Source organism: Notechis scutatus, chromosome 2, assembly GCF_049901735.1.
Source record: "Notechis scutatus isolate UNSWTSFEM ecotype Mainland chromosome 2, rNotScu1.2, whole genome shotgun sequence".
Classification (NCBI taxonomy): domain Eukaryota; kingdom Metazoa; phylum Chordata; class Lepidosauria; order Squamata; family Elapidae; genus Notechis; species Notechis scutatus.
The window spans coordinates 241,783,360-241,795,926 of NC_142010.1; the positions used below are offsets into that span (position 1 = coordinate 241,783,360).

Consider the following 12,567-nt stretch of genomic DNA (forward strand, 5'->3'; position numbering starts at 1 on the left):
TCTTAGTTTTAAAAGCTTGTTTTAAAAGCCACGCTGATGTTATTTCATTATTTGTTAGCTTTCTTAACTGTACTAGTTATAAGTTGTTTCAAACCAATGGGAAGAATTCAGCCTTCACTGTAACCTCACATAAATTTCAGAAATGCTATTAATTTCCCTCAAATTAGATAGATAGATAGCACAGAACAAACAGACTGGAAAAATAATGCCAATGATTCTTTTACATCTATTTATTCTGTACAAAGGATTTGTTCTTCAGGGACTTGTAGCCAACTAGGCAAAAGGCCGGCATGGGATGAAAATAATTGCATTGGGAAATTTCCATGAATGTCCTGATTAGTTCATACTTTCTGTATACCGTATTTATCGGCGTATAACACGCACTTTTTCCCCCTGAAAATAGGGGGCAAATGATGTATGCGTGTTATACGCCGATATAATGTTAGAAGCCTTCGGTGAATGCTGCTGGGATCGGGGATCAAGGACACAAATGAAAGAAGGGGAGGGAGGAAGCAACCGAAGCCTGTCCTTCTCTCTGGGTCAGCTCTCTCAGTCGCTCTCTCGCTCCTCCACCAGCACAGGAAGAAACTGCTTCAAAGAAGCGGGGGGGCTTTTCCTGTCGCCGCAGCTTCCTGAAGCGCCCGTTTCTCCCCACCCCCACCCCGTCCGCCCGCCCGCCCGCCCGCCCGCAGTGCTCCGTTCTGCCTGCCTGCCTGCCTTCGTTAATGGTTGAATCGGAACAGCTTCGGCTGAGTAAAAGAGGCGAATAGTTATTATTCTCAGCCGAAGCTGCTCCCAAACAACCAGAAACTAAGGCAGGCAGGCAGAATTTTTTTAATTTTTTTTCCTGAAATTTCCTCTTAAAATGAAGATGCGTGTTATACGCCTGTGCGTGTTATACGCCGATAAATACGGTAAATCATGGATATTAACATCTTATACTAGATTCTTAAAAAGATAGCTTCCATCCACAGAAAGCAGTTATTATAGCCCGTGTGATTTTGGTCTTCAACCTAGAGGTGGCAAATTTAATAAGTAAAAGGAATAGTGCTCTGGGACCTTTATTTGTATTATATCTTAAAAATATCAGAAAGCACTTTCCCCTCTAGAGTTCCATCTGTCTGGATCTGTTGCTTAATTGTGTTATCTTCCCTTTTGTGCAAAGTATTATTTGGAAACCAGAAATCTGTTGTTAAAGGGAAAGAAAGCTGGATGTGAATGCAGTATGCTATTATGAATACCATTGCATTGATAGTTTGAACTTCTTGTAACCCACGTAAGAGTCTTTCAAGTTATGGGGGCTCTGAAAATCAAAAATAAGTAAACCAATATTGGAATTTGCTGACATCCAGGAGAACCATCCTTTAAAATGCAGAGCTATACCTAACCTTACATAACTACATGTAAAAAATTCACACTGCTTAGATGTTGGCAGTTTGGTAGACTGTGCCCTTAGCTCCTAATAATGGTCTAAAAGATTATTTTGCAGCTTACGTGGCATCTTTGCAGAATTTAGACTTGTTTCAGTAAGTTAGAACTGAGGAAACAAATTTGGGAGTAAGGGGAAGAGAAAACACGTTTAGAGACACTAGGAGTCTTATAAAACTATATATAAATATATAAATATATAAATATATAAATATATATATATATATATATATATATATATATATATATATATATATATATATATATATATATATTTCTGAGGTTCTCGCGGGTATTTGTATGTGGATCTTTGGTTATTCGGGTTTTCTCCCGCGTAAGATTGGAAGTATCTAGGCAACGTTTCGATGAAGTCTCATTCATCATCTTCAGGCTTCTGTCTTCAGCTCTGTGCTTCTCAGAGTGATGTGAGCTTGCAGCTACTTCTTCCTTTTAACTGCTAGTGGGGGTGTGACTTGATTGGGTGGGGGCTTGGCTGTGTTCTGATTGGGTGGGGGTGTGTTCTCATTGGTTGGGGGTTTGGCTGTGTTCTGATTGGTTGGGGGTTGGCCATGTTCTGATTGGCTGGAGGTGTGTTCTGTTCAGGTGGGGCTTGGTTGTGCTCAGGTTGGTCTTAGTTACTGGGGGATTTGAGCTGGTGAGCTGTGATCTTGCTGTTTGTCTTCGAGTTCGTGGTCGTGCTGCATCTTCATGGTGGGGGTCAGTTCGCTTCATGTATGGCTCAGAGGGGTTTGAAGTGGGTAGTGATGCAGCTGCAGTGCGGCTTCTGGTCTGTGGTTGTGTCTCATCTTCTGTGTGGGTGTGAGTCTGCTTTTTACGTGGAAGTGTGGTGGTGGCATCTTGTGTGGCCCTCGTGGGTGTGGGTCTGGTGTCATTCATCATGTTAGGTACTCGTCTGTTCATGAGGGCGGGTTTCCAAATGGCTGGTGAGCGGGAGGTGTCATCTCTTTTATTCATGCTGTGTGGGCGTTTTTCTATCTCTATGGCTTCTCTGATTATTCTGTTGTTGAAGTGTTCGGTTTTGGCGATAGTTCTGGTATTTTTAAAGTCAATCTCATGTCCTGTGGCTTTGAGGTATTGGACCAGGGAAGAGGTCGGTTCTTCTTTTTGATTGAGTTCTTATGTTCTTCAACGCGTGCACTTATTCTTCTGTTAGTTTGTCCAATGTATGTGGTGGGGCAGGCGGTGCAAGGGATTTCGTATACTCCTTGGTTTTCTAACTCGATTTTGTCTTTAGGGTTTCTTAGGATGGTGGATATTTTTCTGTTTGTGCAGAATGCTGTTTTAATGTTGTGTTTTTGGAGGATCTTGCTGATTTTGTCTGTAGTGCCTTTTATATATGGGAGGAGGGCTTTGCCGTTCTCTTGTTCTCTGTCTTGGATTTTGTTTGGGGTTTCTTTTTGGATTAGGTGGGTAATCTTCTTTCTTTGGAATCCATTGACTGTGAGTACGTTGGTGAGAGTGTTTAGTTCGGTTTTTAGGTGTTGTTCATCAGCTAAGCATTTTGTTCTGGAGATGAGTGTCTCAGCTACGGAATTGATCTGTGCTGGGTGGTGGTGTGAGAGTGCATGTAGATAGCGGTTTGTATGTGTTTTCTTCTGGTAGATGGTGTGTCCTAGGGAGCCATTGGGTTTTTGTATACCAAGACATCTAGGAAGGGAAGTTGATTGTTAGCTTCTGTTTCCATGGTGAATTGTATTTTGGGGTGTAGGCTGTTGAGGTGTGTGAGGAAGTTGTTCAGTTTTTCTTTCCCGTGTGGCCAGATTATGAAGGTGTCATCTACGTATCTGAGCCAGAGTTTGGGTTTGTGATCATATTTTTCTAGAGCTTGTGTTTCAAAGTGTTCCATGTAGAGGTTTGCGATGACAGGTGAGAGGGGTGATCCCATGGGTGCTCCTTCTATTTGTTTGTATTTTTGTCCGTTGTAGGTGAAGTATGTATTGGATAGACAGTGGTTGGTCAGATCTAGGATGTGCTGGGGAGGGTTGTATTTGTTTTGGATGGCTGTCAAGGCTTCTTTTATTGGCACTTGGGTGAAGAGGGATATGACTCGAAGCCAAACAGCAAGATCACAGCTCACCAGCTCAAATCCCCCAGTAACTAAGACCAACCTGAGCACAACCAAGCCCCCACCTGAACAGAACACACCTCCAGCCAATCAGAACATGGCCAACCCCCAACCAATCAGAACACAGCCAAACCCCAACCAATGAGAACACACCCCACCCAATCAGAACACAGCCAAGCCCCCACCCAATCAAGTCACACCCCACTAGCAGTTAAAAGGAAGAAGCAGCTGCAAGCTCACATCACTCTGAGAAGCACAGAGCTGAAGACAGAAGCCTGAAGATGATGAATGAGACTTCATCGAAACGTTGCCTAGATACTTCCAATCTTACGCGGGAGAAAACCCGAATAACCAAAGATCCACACATATATATATATTTTATATATATATAAAGCACCACTACTATGACGTGGGAAAATACCGAACAAAGCTGAAGGCATTGAGGTTCTCGCGGGTATTTGTATGTGGATCTTTGGTTATTCGGGTTTTCCTCGCGTAAGATTGAATTATCTAGGCACGCGTTTGATGAATCTCATTCATCATCTTCAGGCTTTCTGTCTTCAGCTCTGTGCTTCTCTGAGAAGCACAGAGCTGAAGACAGAAGCCTGAAGATGATGAATGAGACTTCATCGAAACGCTGCCTAGATACTTCCAATCTTACGCGGGAGAAAACCTGAATAACCAAAGATCGATCGATTGATCGATCTATCTATCTATCTATCTATCTATCTATCTATCTATCTATCTATCTATATTCGTAGATTTTCACGGGTACAGGTATGTAGGTTTAGGTGCGTTCGGGTCTTTTCTCATGTAAGATTAAGAGTATCTTGGCAACGTTTTGGCGAGGTCCCACTCGCCATCCTCAGGCTGGTGCTTTCGGCTTCGTGCCAGTGCAAGCAGTGTGTAATCGGAGCTACCGTCTCTCTATAAATACTGGTGGTGGGGGCTGGTGTGCTGGGCTGGTTGGCTGCGCTGTTGCCTCTTGATTGGTTGATGGAGTTGATGTTGGTATAATGGGCTGTGTGATGGCCTTGTGAGTTTTTTGTGGAGATATCCTGGATCTTGTGCTGTAATCTCCTGGGTCGTTTGTTTTGTAGTGATCTTTTTTCCATTAGCCTCTTGTGTTTTAACGGCTTGGGTAATGGGTTGTGTGATATATACATATATACATATATATACATATATACATATATACATATATACATATATACATATATACATATATACATATATACATATATACATATATATATATATATATATATATATATATATATATATATATATATATATATATATATATATATATATACACATATATACATATATACATATATACATATATACATATATACATATATACATATATACATATATGTGGATCTTTGGTTATCTTTGATTTCCAGCACATAATTTCTCCCCATCACCATCATCACCCAACTACAAATGATTTCCTTAAGCTAAACAATCATTTTCTTTCCTTTTTCATTTTACAGTAATATGCCCAAGCGACGGTAGCCATAAGGTACCAGGAAATGAAACTTTTGAATTTACCTCTACCAGTGCTGTTGAATTTGAGGAATTTGAAAAGTGGTGGGACAAATCCAAAACCGTTCCATTTTATTTGACCATCATTCTTCTGCTGTTGAATTTTAAGTCTCCAGCTTTCTTTGCAAAATTTAACATATTAGGTATGTAGTAATCATTCAAAATTATGCAAAATAGATTCTTTTAGGTATCTTGACTCAATACATTTCTTGTTAGTTGGGGGCCTCATTACACAAAAGATCTTTGCTTCAATTTTTCAGCATCTCATGACATTTAAAACTTGCCAGGGTGATAACAGACCTTGAATTAATTGGGAGCAGCAAATGTTGGGGAAGATTTTGGATGTTGTTTTATTTCGTCAACCTCTTTCGACTGGAAAATGCTTCTATCTTATAATGACAAGTGTTCCCACTATGCGAGAAGATAACATTTGCACCACTCTTTTTTTCCTCCAGGAACTGGAATGCAATTTCATCCACAATTGATCATGTTTAATGATCCCTCAGAATGGTTAACTTTTGCTAGTTGACATCTCTAATTGTGTTCTTTTTTTAACTTTAAAAAGAGATGGCAGTAATCCAGTTGTGAATCTCTATCACATTGTGTAGTTCAGCCAAGGAAGAAAGAACAAATTGTCTACCTTAGCCATAACAGAAAAGTTTCAAAATTTTTGCATTGCCCTTATTTCTTCTTTTTATTCAATTGGAGATATTTCTAGTCTCTGAAACCTTGATTAGTTTTTCTTTCGGATAATTATTATGGGAATAGTAGTAATGATTTTAAGCTCACAATTTGCTGAAAATTATTTTGTCCTCCCACTAACGCATGTTCCAGTTTGGTATAGTTGAATATGATGTCAAGTAACTTCATCTCAGTCAGTTACTATTAAAACTGATTTATAAGAAGAATATAAAAGAGAGAGTCTGGATTGTAATGTTCTAAATCTCATAGACGTTAAAGAAATTTTTTCCCTCTGTCCAATTAGCTTAAATATGCAGTATCTGAATATGAATTTTTTTTTCTTTTTCCCACTGCAGGTACGATCTCTGTCATTTATTTAGTAATTCTTGTTACCGTGAAAGCTGTTCTTCTAGGATTCCATTTAGAATTTGATTGGACTGCAACAAATATATATTTTGTGCCAGGTAAACTTTTAAGAAATATTTATAGACTGTTCCCTTTAAATAATTTAATAGACTGAATGGGGCCTGCAGGGCAGGATATGCTTTCTGCTGTAGTTTTAGTTATATCTATCTTGCTATAGTCCAAGCCCTAATTGTCCAGAACACATCAGGCCTATCGCTTCTCTACCTATAATGAAGGCTGGAACTATCCTTATAGGCAAAACTGGGTCATACATGCTAAGCCAAAGTTCACTAAATAAGATGTGATGACTGGATACTAACATAAACCTAATGCTTAAATTGGATAGTCACCATAGTGGTGTTTCTACTTCAGATCTGAAGCCAAGACGGTGGTTTTGTTGTTATTCTATAAAAAGACTTGTAAAGAGGCATCAGGGGTGATTCCTTCTACTTTTGCTGGGAATATAATGTGTTGTCAAAACAAGCTCTGAAAAATATTGTTTTCTTTTGCTTCTCTTTGATTAGATTACTCTTTATTTTCTTGGGGATTCCTGTCTGGGGAGTCATTATGCAGGTGCTAAATTTAATTATTCCTAGACAATAACATACAGCTAAGGGAATTACAAACATTGTTTCCTCATAGAATTTTCTCCTCAGTTTGTTCATACTTTATAGACAGTCTTCCAGTTTCCCAAACACCGTATGGATTGGTAGCTATCAGCAGTTACATTAAAAACAAATAAAAAATGCTTAAGGATAGTTTTCAGTGCCATTCTTTTCTTCAGAAAAAAATGGATAGAAAACAGCTTGCAACAATAAGTTCTTGATGTTCTGTGAACATTGCCTTCCACGTGTAGGTTTTTTAGATGAGAGACTTTATAGAAATGTTCTATCTAAAGAAAAGTGTTGGAAGAGGCCCCTTAATACAGGGGTCCCCAACCGCCGGTCCGCGGACTGCCCGGCGCGGAACAAGCCTTACTGGGCCGCTGGTTGCTGGCGCCGCCATCTTTTTGGTAAAGCGCTTCCGGTGAGCTTTTCCGGGTAAAAAGCTCACCGGAAGTGTTTTATCATAAAATGATGGCGGCGCCAGCCTCGGTGAGCTTTTCCGGTAGAAAGCCATTTCTACCGAAAAGCTCACCGCTGGCGCCCGCCATCTTTTTTATGAAACAGCGCTTCCGGTGACGTCACCGAAGCGCCTTTTCGTCATAAAAGATGGCGGCGCCCAGTTGACGCCGGTACCGGGCCGTGGCGCCCAGCTGATGCCGGAACCGGGCGCGGCGTCGAAAAGGTTGGGGATCCCTGCCTTAATACACTGGATTGTGGTAGCAATCTGGTAGAGCTAATAAATCAGAACAAGTACTTGAGAAACAGCCATTCCACTATGGCCACTTGGCTGTCAGTATTTTTCATTAATTAGAATCCTTAATACTTGGTTTTTCTGGTTGGTATGTAATATTTTTTCAAGATTATATCAAGAATGATATAAGGTTGTAAACTCATTCCATTAAGATCTCCCAAAATTCTGCTTTGCTTTCTTTTTCTGCTTTGTTGAACAGAAATATTTTCTCTTCCTTCTTTTCTCATTTGTACTCCTTTCTCTTTCTTTGCCTGAAAAAGTTTTTCTTTGTCTAGCAACAGGGTCTTTTTCTTATTGTTTTGTTCTCTCTATGCCTAACAGAGGCATCCTCATGGCAGGACAACTGGACCACTCTCTGCCCAAGCCTCGCCTCCCTATTGTCATTGTCTGGACAGCCCAAGAGCAGCAGGAGTGGGTGGGATTCCCAGAGGAAACCACATGCGAGGCCTCAGGGCACTGGCTGCCTGCTGTCAGGCCGCTCCTTGTCCTTGAATATTCCCTGCCAGAAATCCTTATGGTCTAGAATTCCTCTTGCAGTCCATGGAAAATGAACTGGAATCTGTTTGTAACTTATCCGCTGTGGATATGAGGCAATGTTTCTCAACCTACTTCCTTTCAAATAGGTTGACCCCACATTATGTAGAGCTCACACATATGGTCAAGGACAGTGTGGTCCCTCTCATGTGGAGAAACAAAATGTATTTGTTTCTTGTCAATCAGGAACATTTCAAACCACCTTATAGACAGCAGAGTTCTAAATTAGTTTGAATAAATGATTAATACAATATATGTTTGATAACATTCGTAAACCATTTTGATTAAAAGATAAAGAACTGTTCTCTGAAATGGGAAACATTGGATGAGGAGTTGCTAAAATCCATACCAAGATTTAGGTTCTGTGGTTTGCATAATTTCCTCCTCCTTTTTTCCAGACATTATAATAGAGTAAATAATAGTTCTTAAAAGGGTTTTCTTAGTCAATGGCTGATGTTATGGTAAACATAGGATCCTATAGACATGATGAAACAGAGTGATTTTAACTGTAGCTTGACAGCAGAGTAGGGGGAAAATAATATTTGTGCTTGAGAGCTTACTTTGAATGTTTGAGTGAAATATAACTCTCCTTAGATCTCCTTGGTAAAAACTAAAGTAAGACGAATAGGGAGTGGGGAGTAAATATGATAATAATCATATTCAAATCATTTGCCCAGGTTAGAAACTCTTGCCACACTAGCTCATATTTTTATCATGTCGCAATCTCATTGGTGTGTGATAGAAGGCATGTAGGACATGTATATGTACCATTGCTTCACCTTTGGCTATCATTACTGCATTTATTTGACTGTTCCATGGTTTTGTCTAACATGCAATGCAGCTTTCCCATAATAGTCTTCCAGATGGCTCTTGTCAGAAATCATTGCTCAGATTTTATTGTTTACTGGCACACTTCATCTGTGAATGTTTACATGATTATCCAAACAAGGCAGGAAAATGAACAAGAGAGGGGTTGAGGGGAGAGAATTATGCAATTCTGTTGGGTTGTTTGTGAATTTGAACAGATGTTAAGTTAGCAAACTTGGTAAATCCAGTTTTAACTTTAATCAGGAAAGTCTTACAAACATTAGAATTTCAGCCTTGTATTTTGTTAAATCATGGGTGGGCAACAAAGTCATCATTCAAAAGCCATTATGAATTAAGTCGGCAGGGAAGCATCACGTTTCTACTTATTTTTATGAAATGGAAATAATGCATTTTGTACATGCAATATGATCAGTATTGATGACAGATAAACAAAACAATAGATATTCTAGAGCAGACATCAAAATAATTCCACCCCATTTTCTTTGGTACTAATATTTCTACTGGCCTCAGTCTGGCACCATATCTTAACTGGAAAAATGTTGCACGCTAAATCATAATATAGTTTGTGGCTTTCAGCTATTGTGATTCTATCCATAGGCTTAAACAGTGTATGAAGGCCAGACAAATGTAGTTTCATCAGTAAATTATCGATATGCCAACCATGGCTTATTCTCTTATGCAAATGGAACTGATTTCTATTATATAGATGTAGAAGTAACCTAGTAGGAAAGCACTGTCCTGCTTAAACTTCCTTTTATTTTAAAATATAGCCAGAAAACCATTATAGTGGTAGAGAAGGGAAAGCAAAACTTTTTCTTGAACTTAGTTGGTTAATCAGAAAAGAGCTTGGCTTCAAATATATGATTTTATTACTGAATAGTAATTCATGGTATCTAAAACAAATGATACAAAAAGAAATAAATTCTATTGATTGTTAAATTAGGATGTTATCCACCAGAAATGCAAAAAGGAGCTAGAATACATTATGTATCAGGTATAAACATACAGGTTTAACTTAAAGAAACCTTTTTTAAAAATAATATTCAGTACAAAGGAATTTTTACCTTTTTAAAATCTGCAGTCCTTTATGTACTTGAGATGAGTGAGGCCCATTTTTAATGCATCTGCATATCATAGTGCAGAAAATGTTGTAAAGCTGTTATTATTACATTCACGAATGCTTCCTTTTAGCTTTCATTTTACTTGTATTGGTTAGGACAATATTAGCACCAATCCAGGGGTGGGATTCAACCGGTGTTACTATTAGTTTGGTGACTATGCTGTGCGCACATGTAAAAAACCTTAAGCTGTGCTGCCTGGACACAGGGGTAGGATTCTACTAGTTCACACCTATTCGCTAGAACCAGTTGTTAACATTCTAAGCAGTTCGGAGAACCGGTTGTTAGAAGAAATTATTGACCTAATCCTGTAAGGAAGGCAGGGAGGAAACATTCTGGTGTTGCTTATAGAAACTGCCTCTCCATTAACCCTTATTACATTCTTGGCAGGACTAGACTTCCTGTCTCAGGAACTTCTCTGGAGTTTTTTTCCCCTCCTTTGCTGGTACTTTGCTTGTGTGGAGTGACTGTATAAAGTTACAATGGCACTGAAAAAAGTGTCTTATGGTCATTTTTTCACACTTACGACTGTTGCAGCATCCCCAGAGTCATGAGAGGCCAGGCGAGGAGATGCGTGCCTCGATGTGAGTGATATTGAGTTGGCTAAGCCCAGCCAATAACATGATCACCAAGCCATGTCCACCCAGTCACATGACCACCAAGCCATGCCCATCACCTAAGCCACGCCACAGAACCGGTTGTTAAAAAATTTCAATCCCACCCCTACCTGGACAACTGAAAAGTGCTACACATAGGTGCGCAGCATTTGAAAAGCCTCTTTTTTCCTGCTTTTTCAACTGCAGCTGTGCCGTGCAATGCAGCTGAGGTTGAAAAAGCAGGAAATAAAGAACAGGTAACAGCCCAGGTGGGCGGGTGGGCCAAACAGCAGCAAACACAGAACCAGTTCAGTGTCTGCTGCTCTTCAGAGCTATCGGTTCTATAGAGCCGGGCAGAACCGGTAGCATCCCACCCTCGCACCAATCCCATAAGTCCTTGGAATAGCTCATCATATTAAAACATTCTTAGTTTCCTAATATGCAGACTGTGATCTTTTTTGGAGCGGGAGGGGAGGAATGCTTCTTCCTTGTAGAAAATTTGTTCCCCCATAAATGTGTTCAGTACTATTATTATTTAGCCTTCTCTGGTTTTCAAATTTTAAAAATGTGATTAAAATGATGTAACTTTATTGTAAATAATATAAGGCAATATAAATGGGTGGGTAGTAGTTTTGACATCATTTAGATAGTTCTTAGGAAAAGGGAATAAAATGCATGGAATTAGTTTTTGTTTTGTTTTGTTTTGTTGATATGGTTGTGTGTGTGCGTGCCTGCGAGAGATTTATCCAATGTCACTTATGAATACAATGTCCTGGAGGCAGGCAATATATTAAGAGATGTCTCATTTCTATTTCTATAATTGCAGGTTTTCTTTTTACATCTGATTAGCTTGCTACTTCCCCTGTATGTTTTGCCAAGCTTAAATATATCCTACCTGAATATATAACAGTTGCCACTACAAATATGACTGGGAGCTTGTTTTAGGAATCAACAGACTTAGACGCCTGGGATATTCATTGTAATATTAACAATCACCACTCTGAAAATTCTGATTTATATTCTTCTTTCTCCAGAATTCAGGATCTTTTTTCCTCAGCTTACTGGAGTGCTGACCCTGGCTTTCTTTATCCATAATTGTGTAATTACACTACTTAAGAATAACAGGAACCAAGAAAAAAATGTAAGTGACTATAGGAGAAAATATGTTTAGGTGCAAAAAGTGGCTTTTCCTGAAACTGCTCTTTGTAATGGTTGTTATGTGTTCAGCCTGTGTTGGGATCATGTAAATTTCAGCACTTTAAGCCAATGTTTGCTCACCTTAGCCTACAGCTAGCCTTCTCTGAATGCTTCATTAAACTATCAAATATTTTTGGGGCAGCCCTATATATGCCAGAATGATGTTATTTCTGCCTGGATTGTTGAAGCTCATCATGTCATGCTCTGCTCAAAATAAGATTCTAAAGAAATCAAGTAAGGAAGTCATTGATGGCTCTCAGTTTGAAAAAGTTTAGAGAACCATTGCTAAAGTTCTGAGGTTCTCCCAGTCCGTATTCATACCCATAGTTTTGAACTGGCAAAGATGTTTTGTCAGAATGACTCCATCAACTGTGCATAAAATCATTTAGGCTTTGTCTTTTTATTTATTTATTTATTTACAATACCCTATAAAAATGTAAATTTAAAAATTTTCATTAATCATAACCAAAGCAAAAAGTAAAAGTGCAATAATAATGGACAATTTGATCCTGTATACTAAAGGAGTAACACTGGGGGCAAGGGCTCAAGGAAGCGGTTAATGTCCAGTAGAATGTGGTTTCAAGAGGCAAATAGGGCAGGGGTGGGATTCGACGGGTTAACTACCGGTTCGGTGAATTACGATTTGCTTCCCTGCACGCTGTGAGCGCCTGTAAATCTTCATCAGCTTGCTGCCCGGACAGCTGAGCAGCGCTGCGTGCAGGGAAGCAGCGTTTGAAAAAGCACTTTTTTCCTGCTTTTTCAACCGCAGCTGTGCCTCACAAGGTAG

The 12,567-nt window shown here is 39.4% G+C and overlaps 1 protein-coding gene across 1 annotated transcript in view; it reads left to right on the forward strand.

Moving 5' to 3' along the window:
• The window catches only part of SLC38A9 (solute carrier family 38 member 9), a 55,580-nt gene that overhangs the window by 21,742 nt on the left and 21,271 nt on the right, over nt 1–12,567 (forward strand). Inside the window, exons 10-12 of the mRNA XM_026670490.2 lie at nt 5,014–5,208; nt 6,103–6,210; nt 11,618–11,724. Coding sequence (XP_026526275.1) covers nt 5,014–5,208; nt 6,103–6,210; nt 11,618–11,724 — 410 coding nt within the window. The remainder of the gene's footprint in view (nt 1–5,013; nt 5,209–6,102; nt 6,211–11,617; nt 11,725–12,567) is intronic.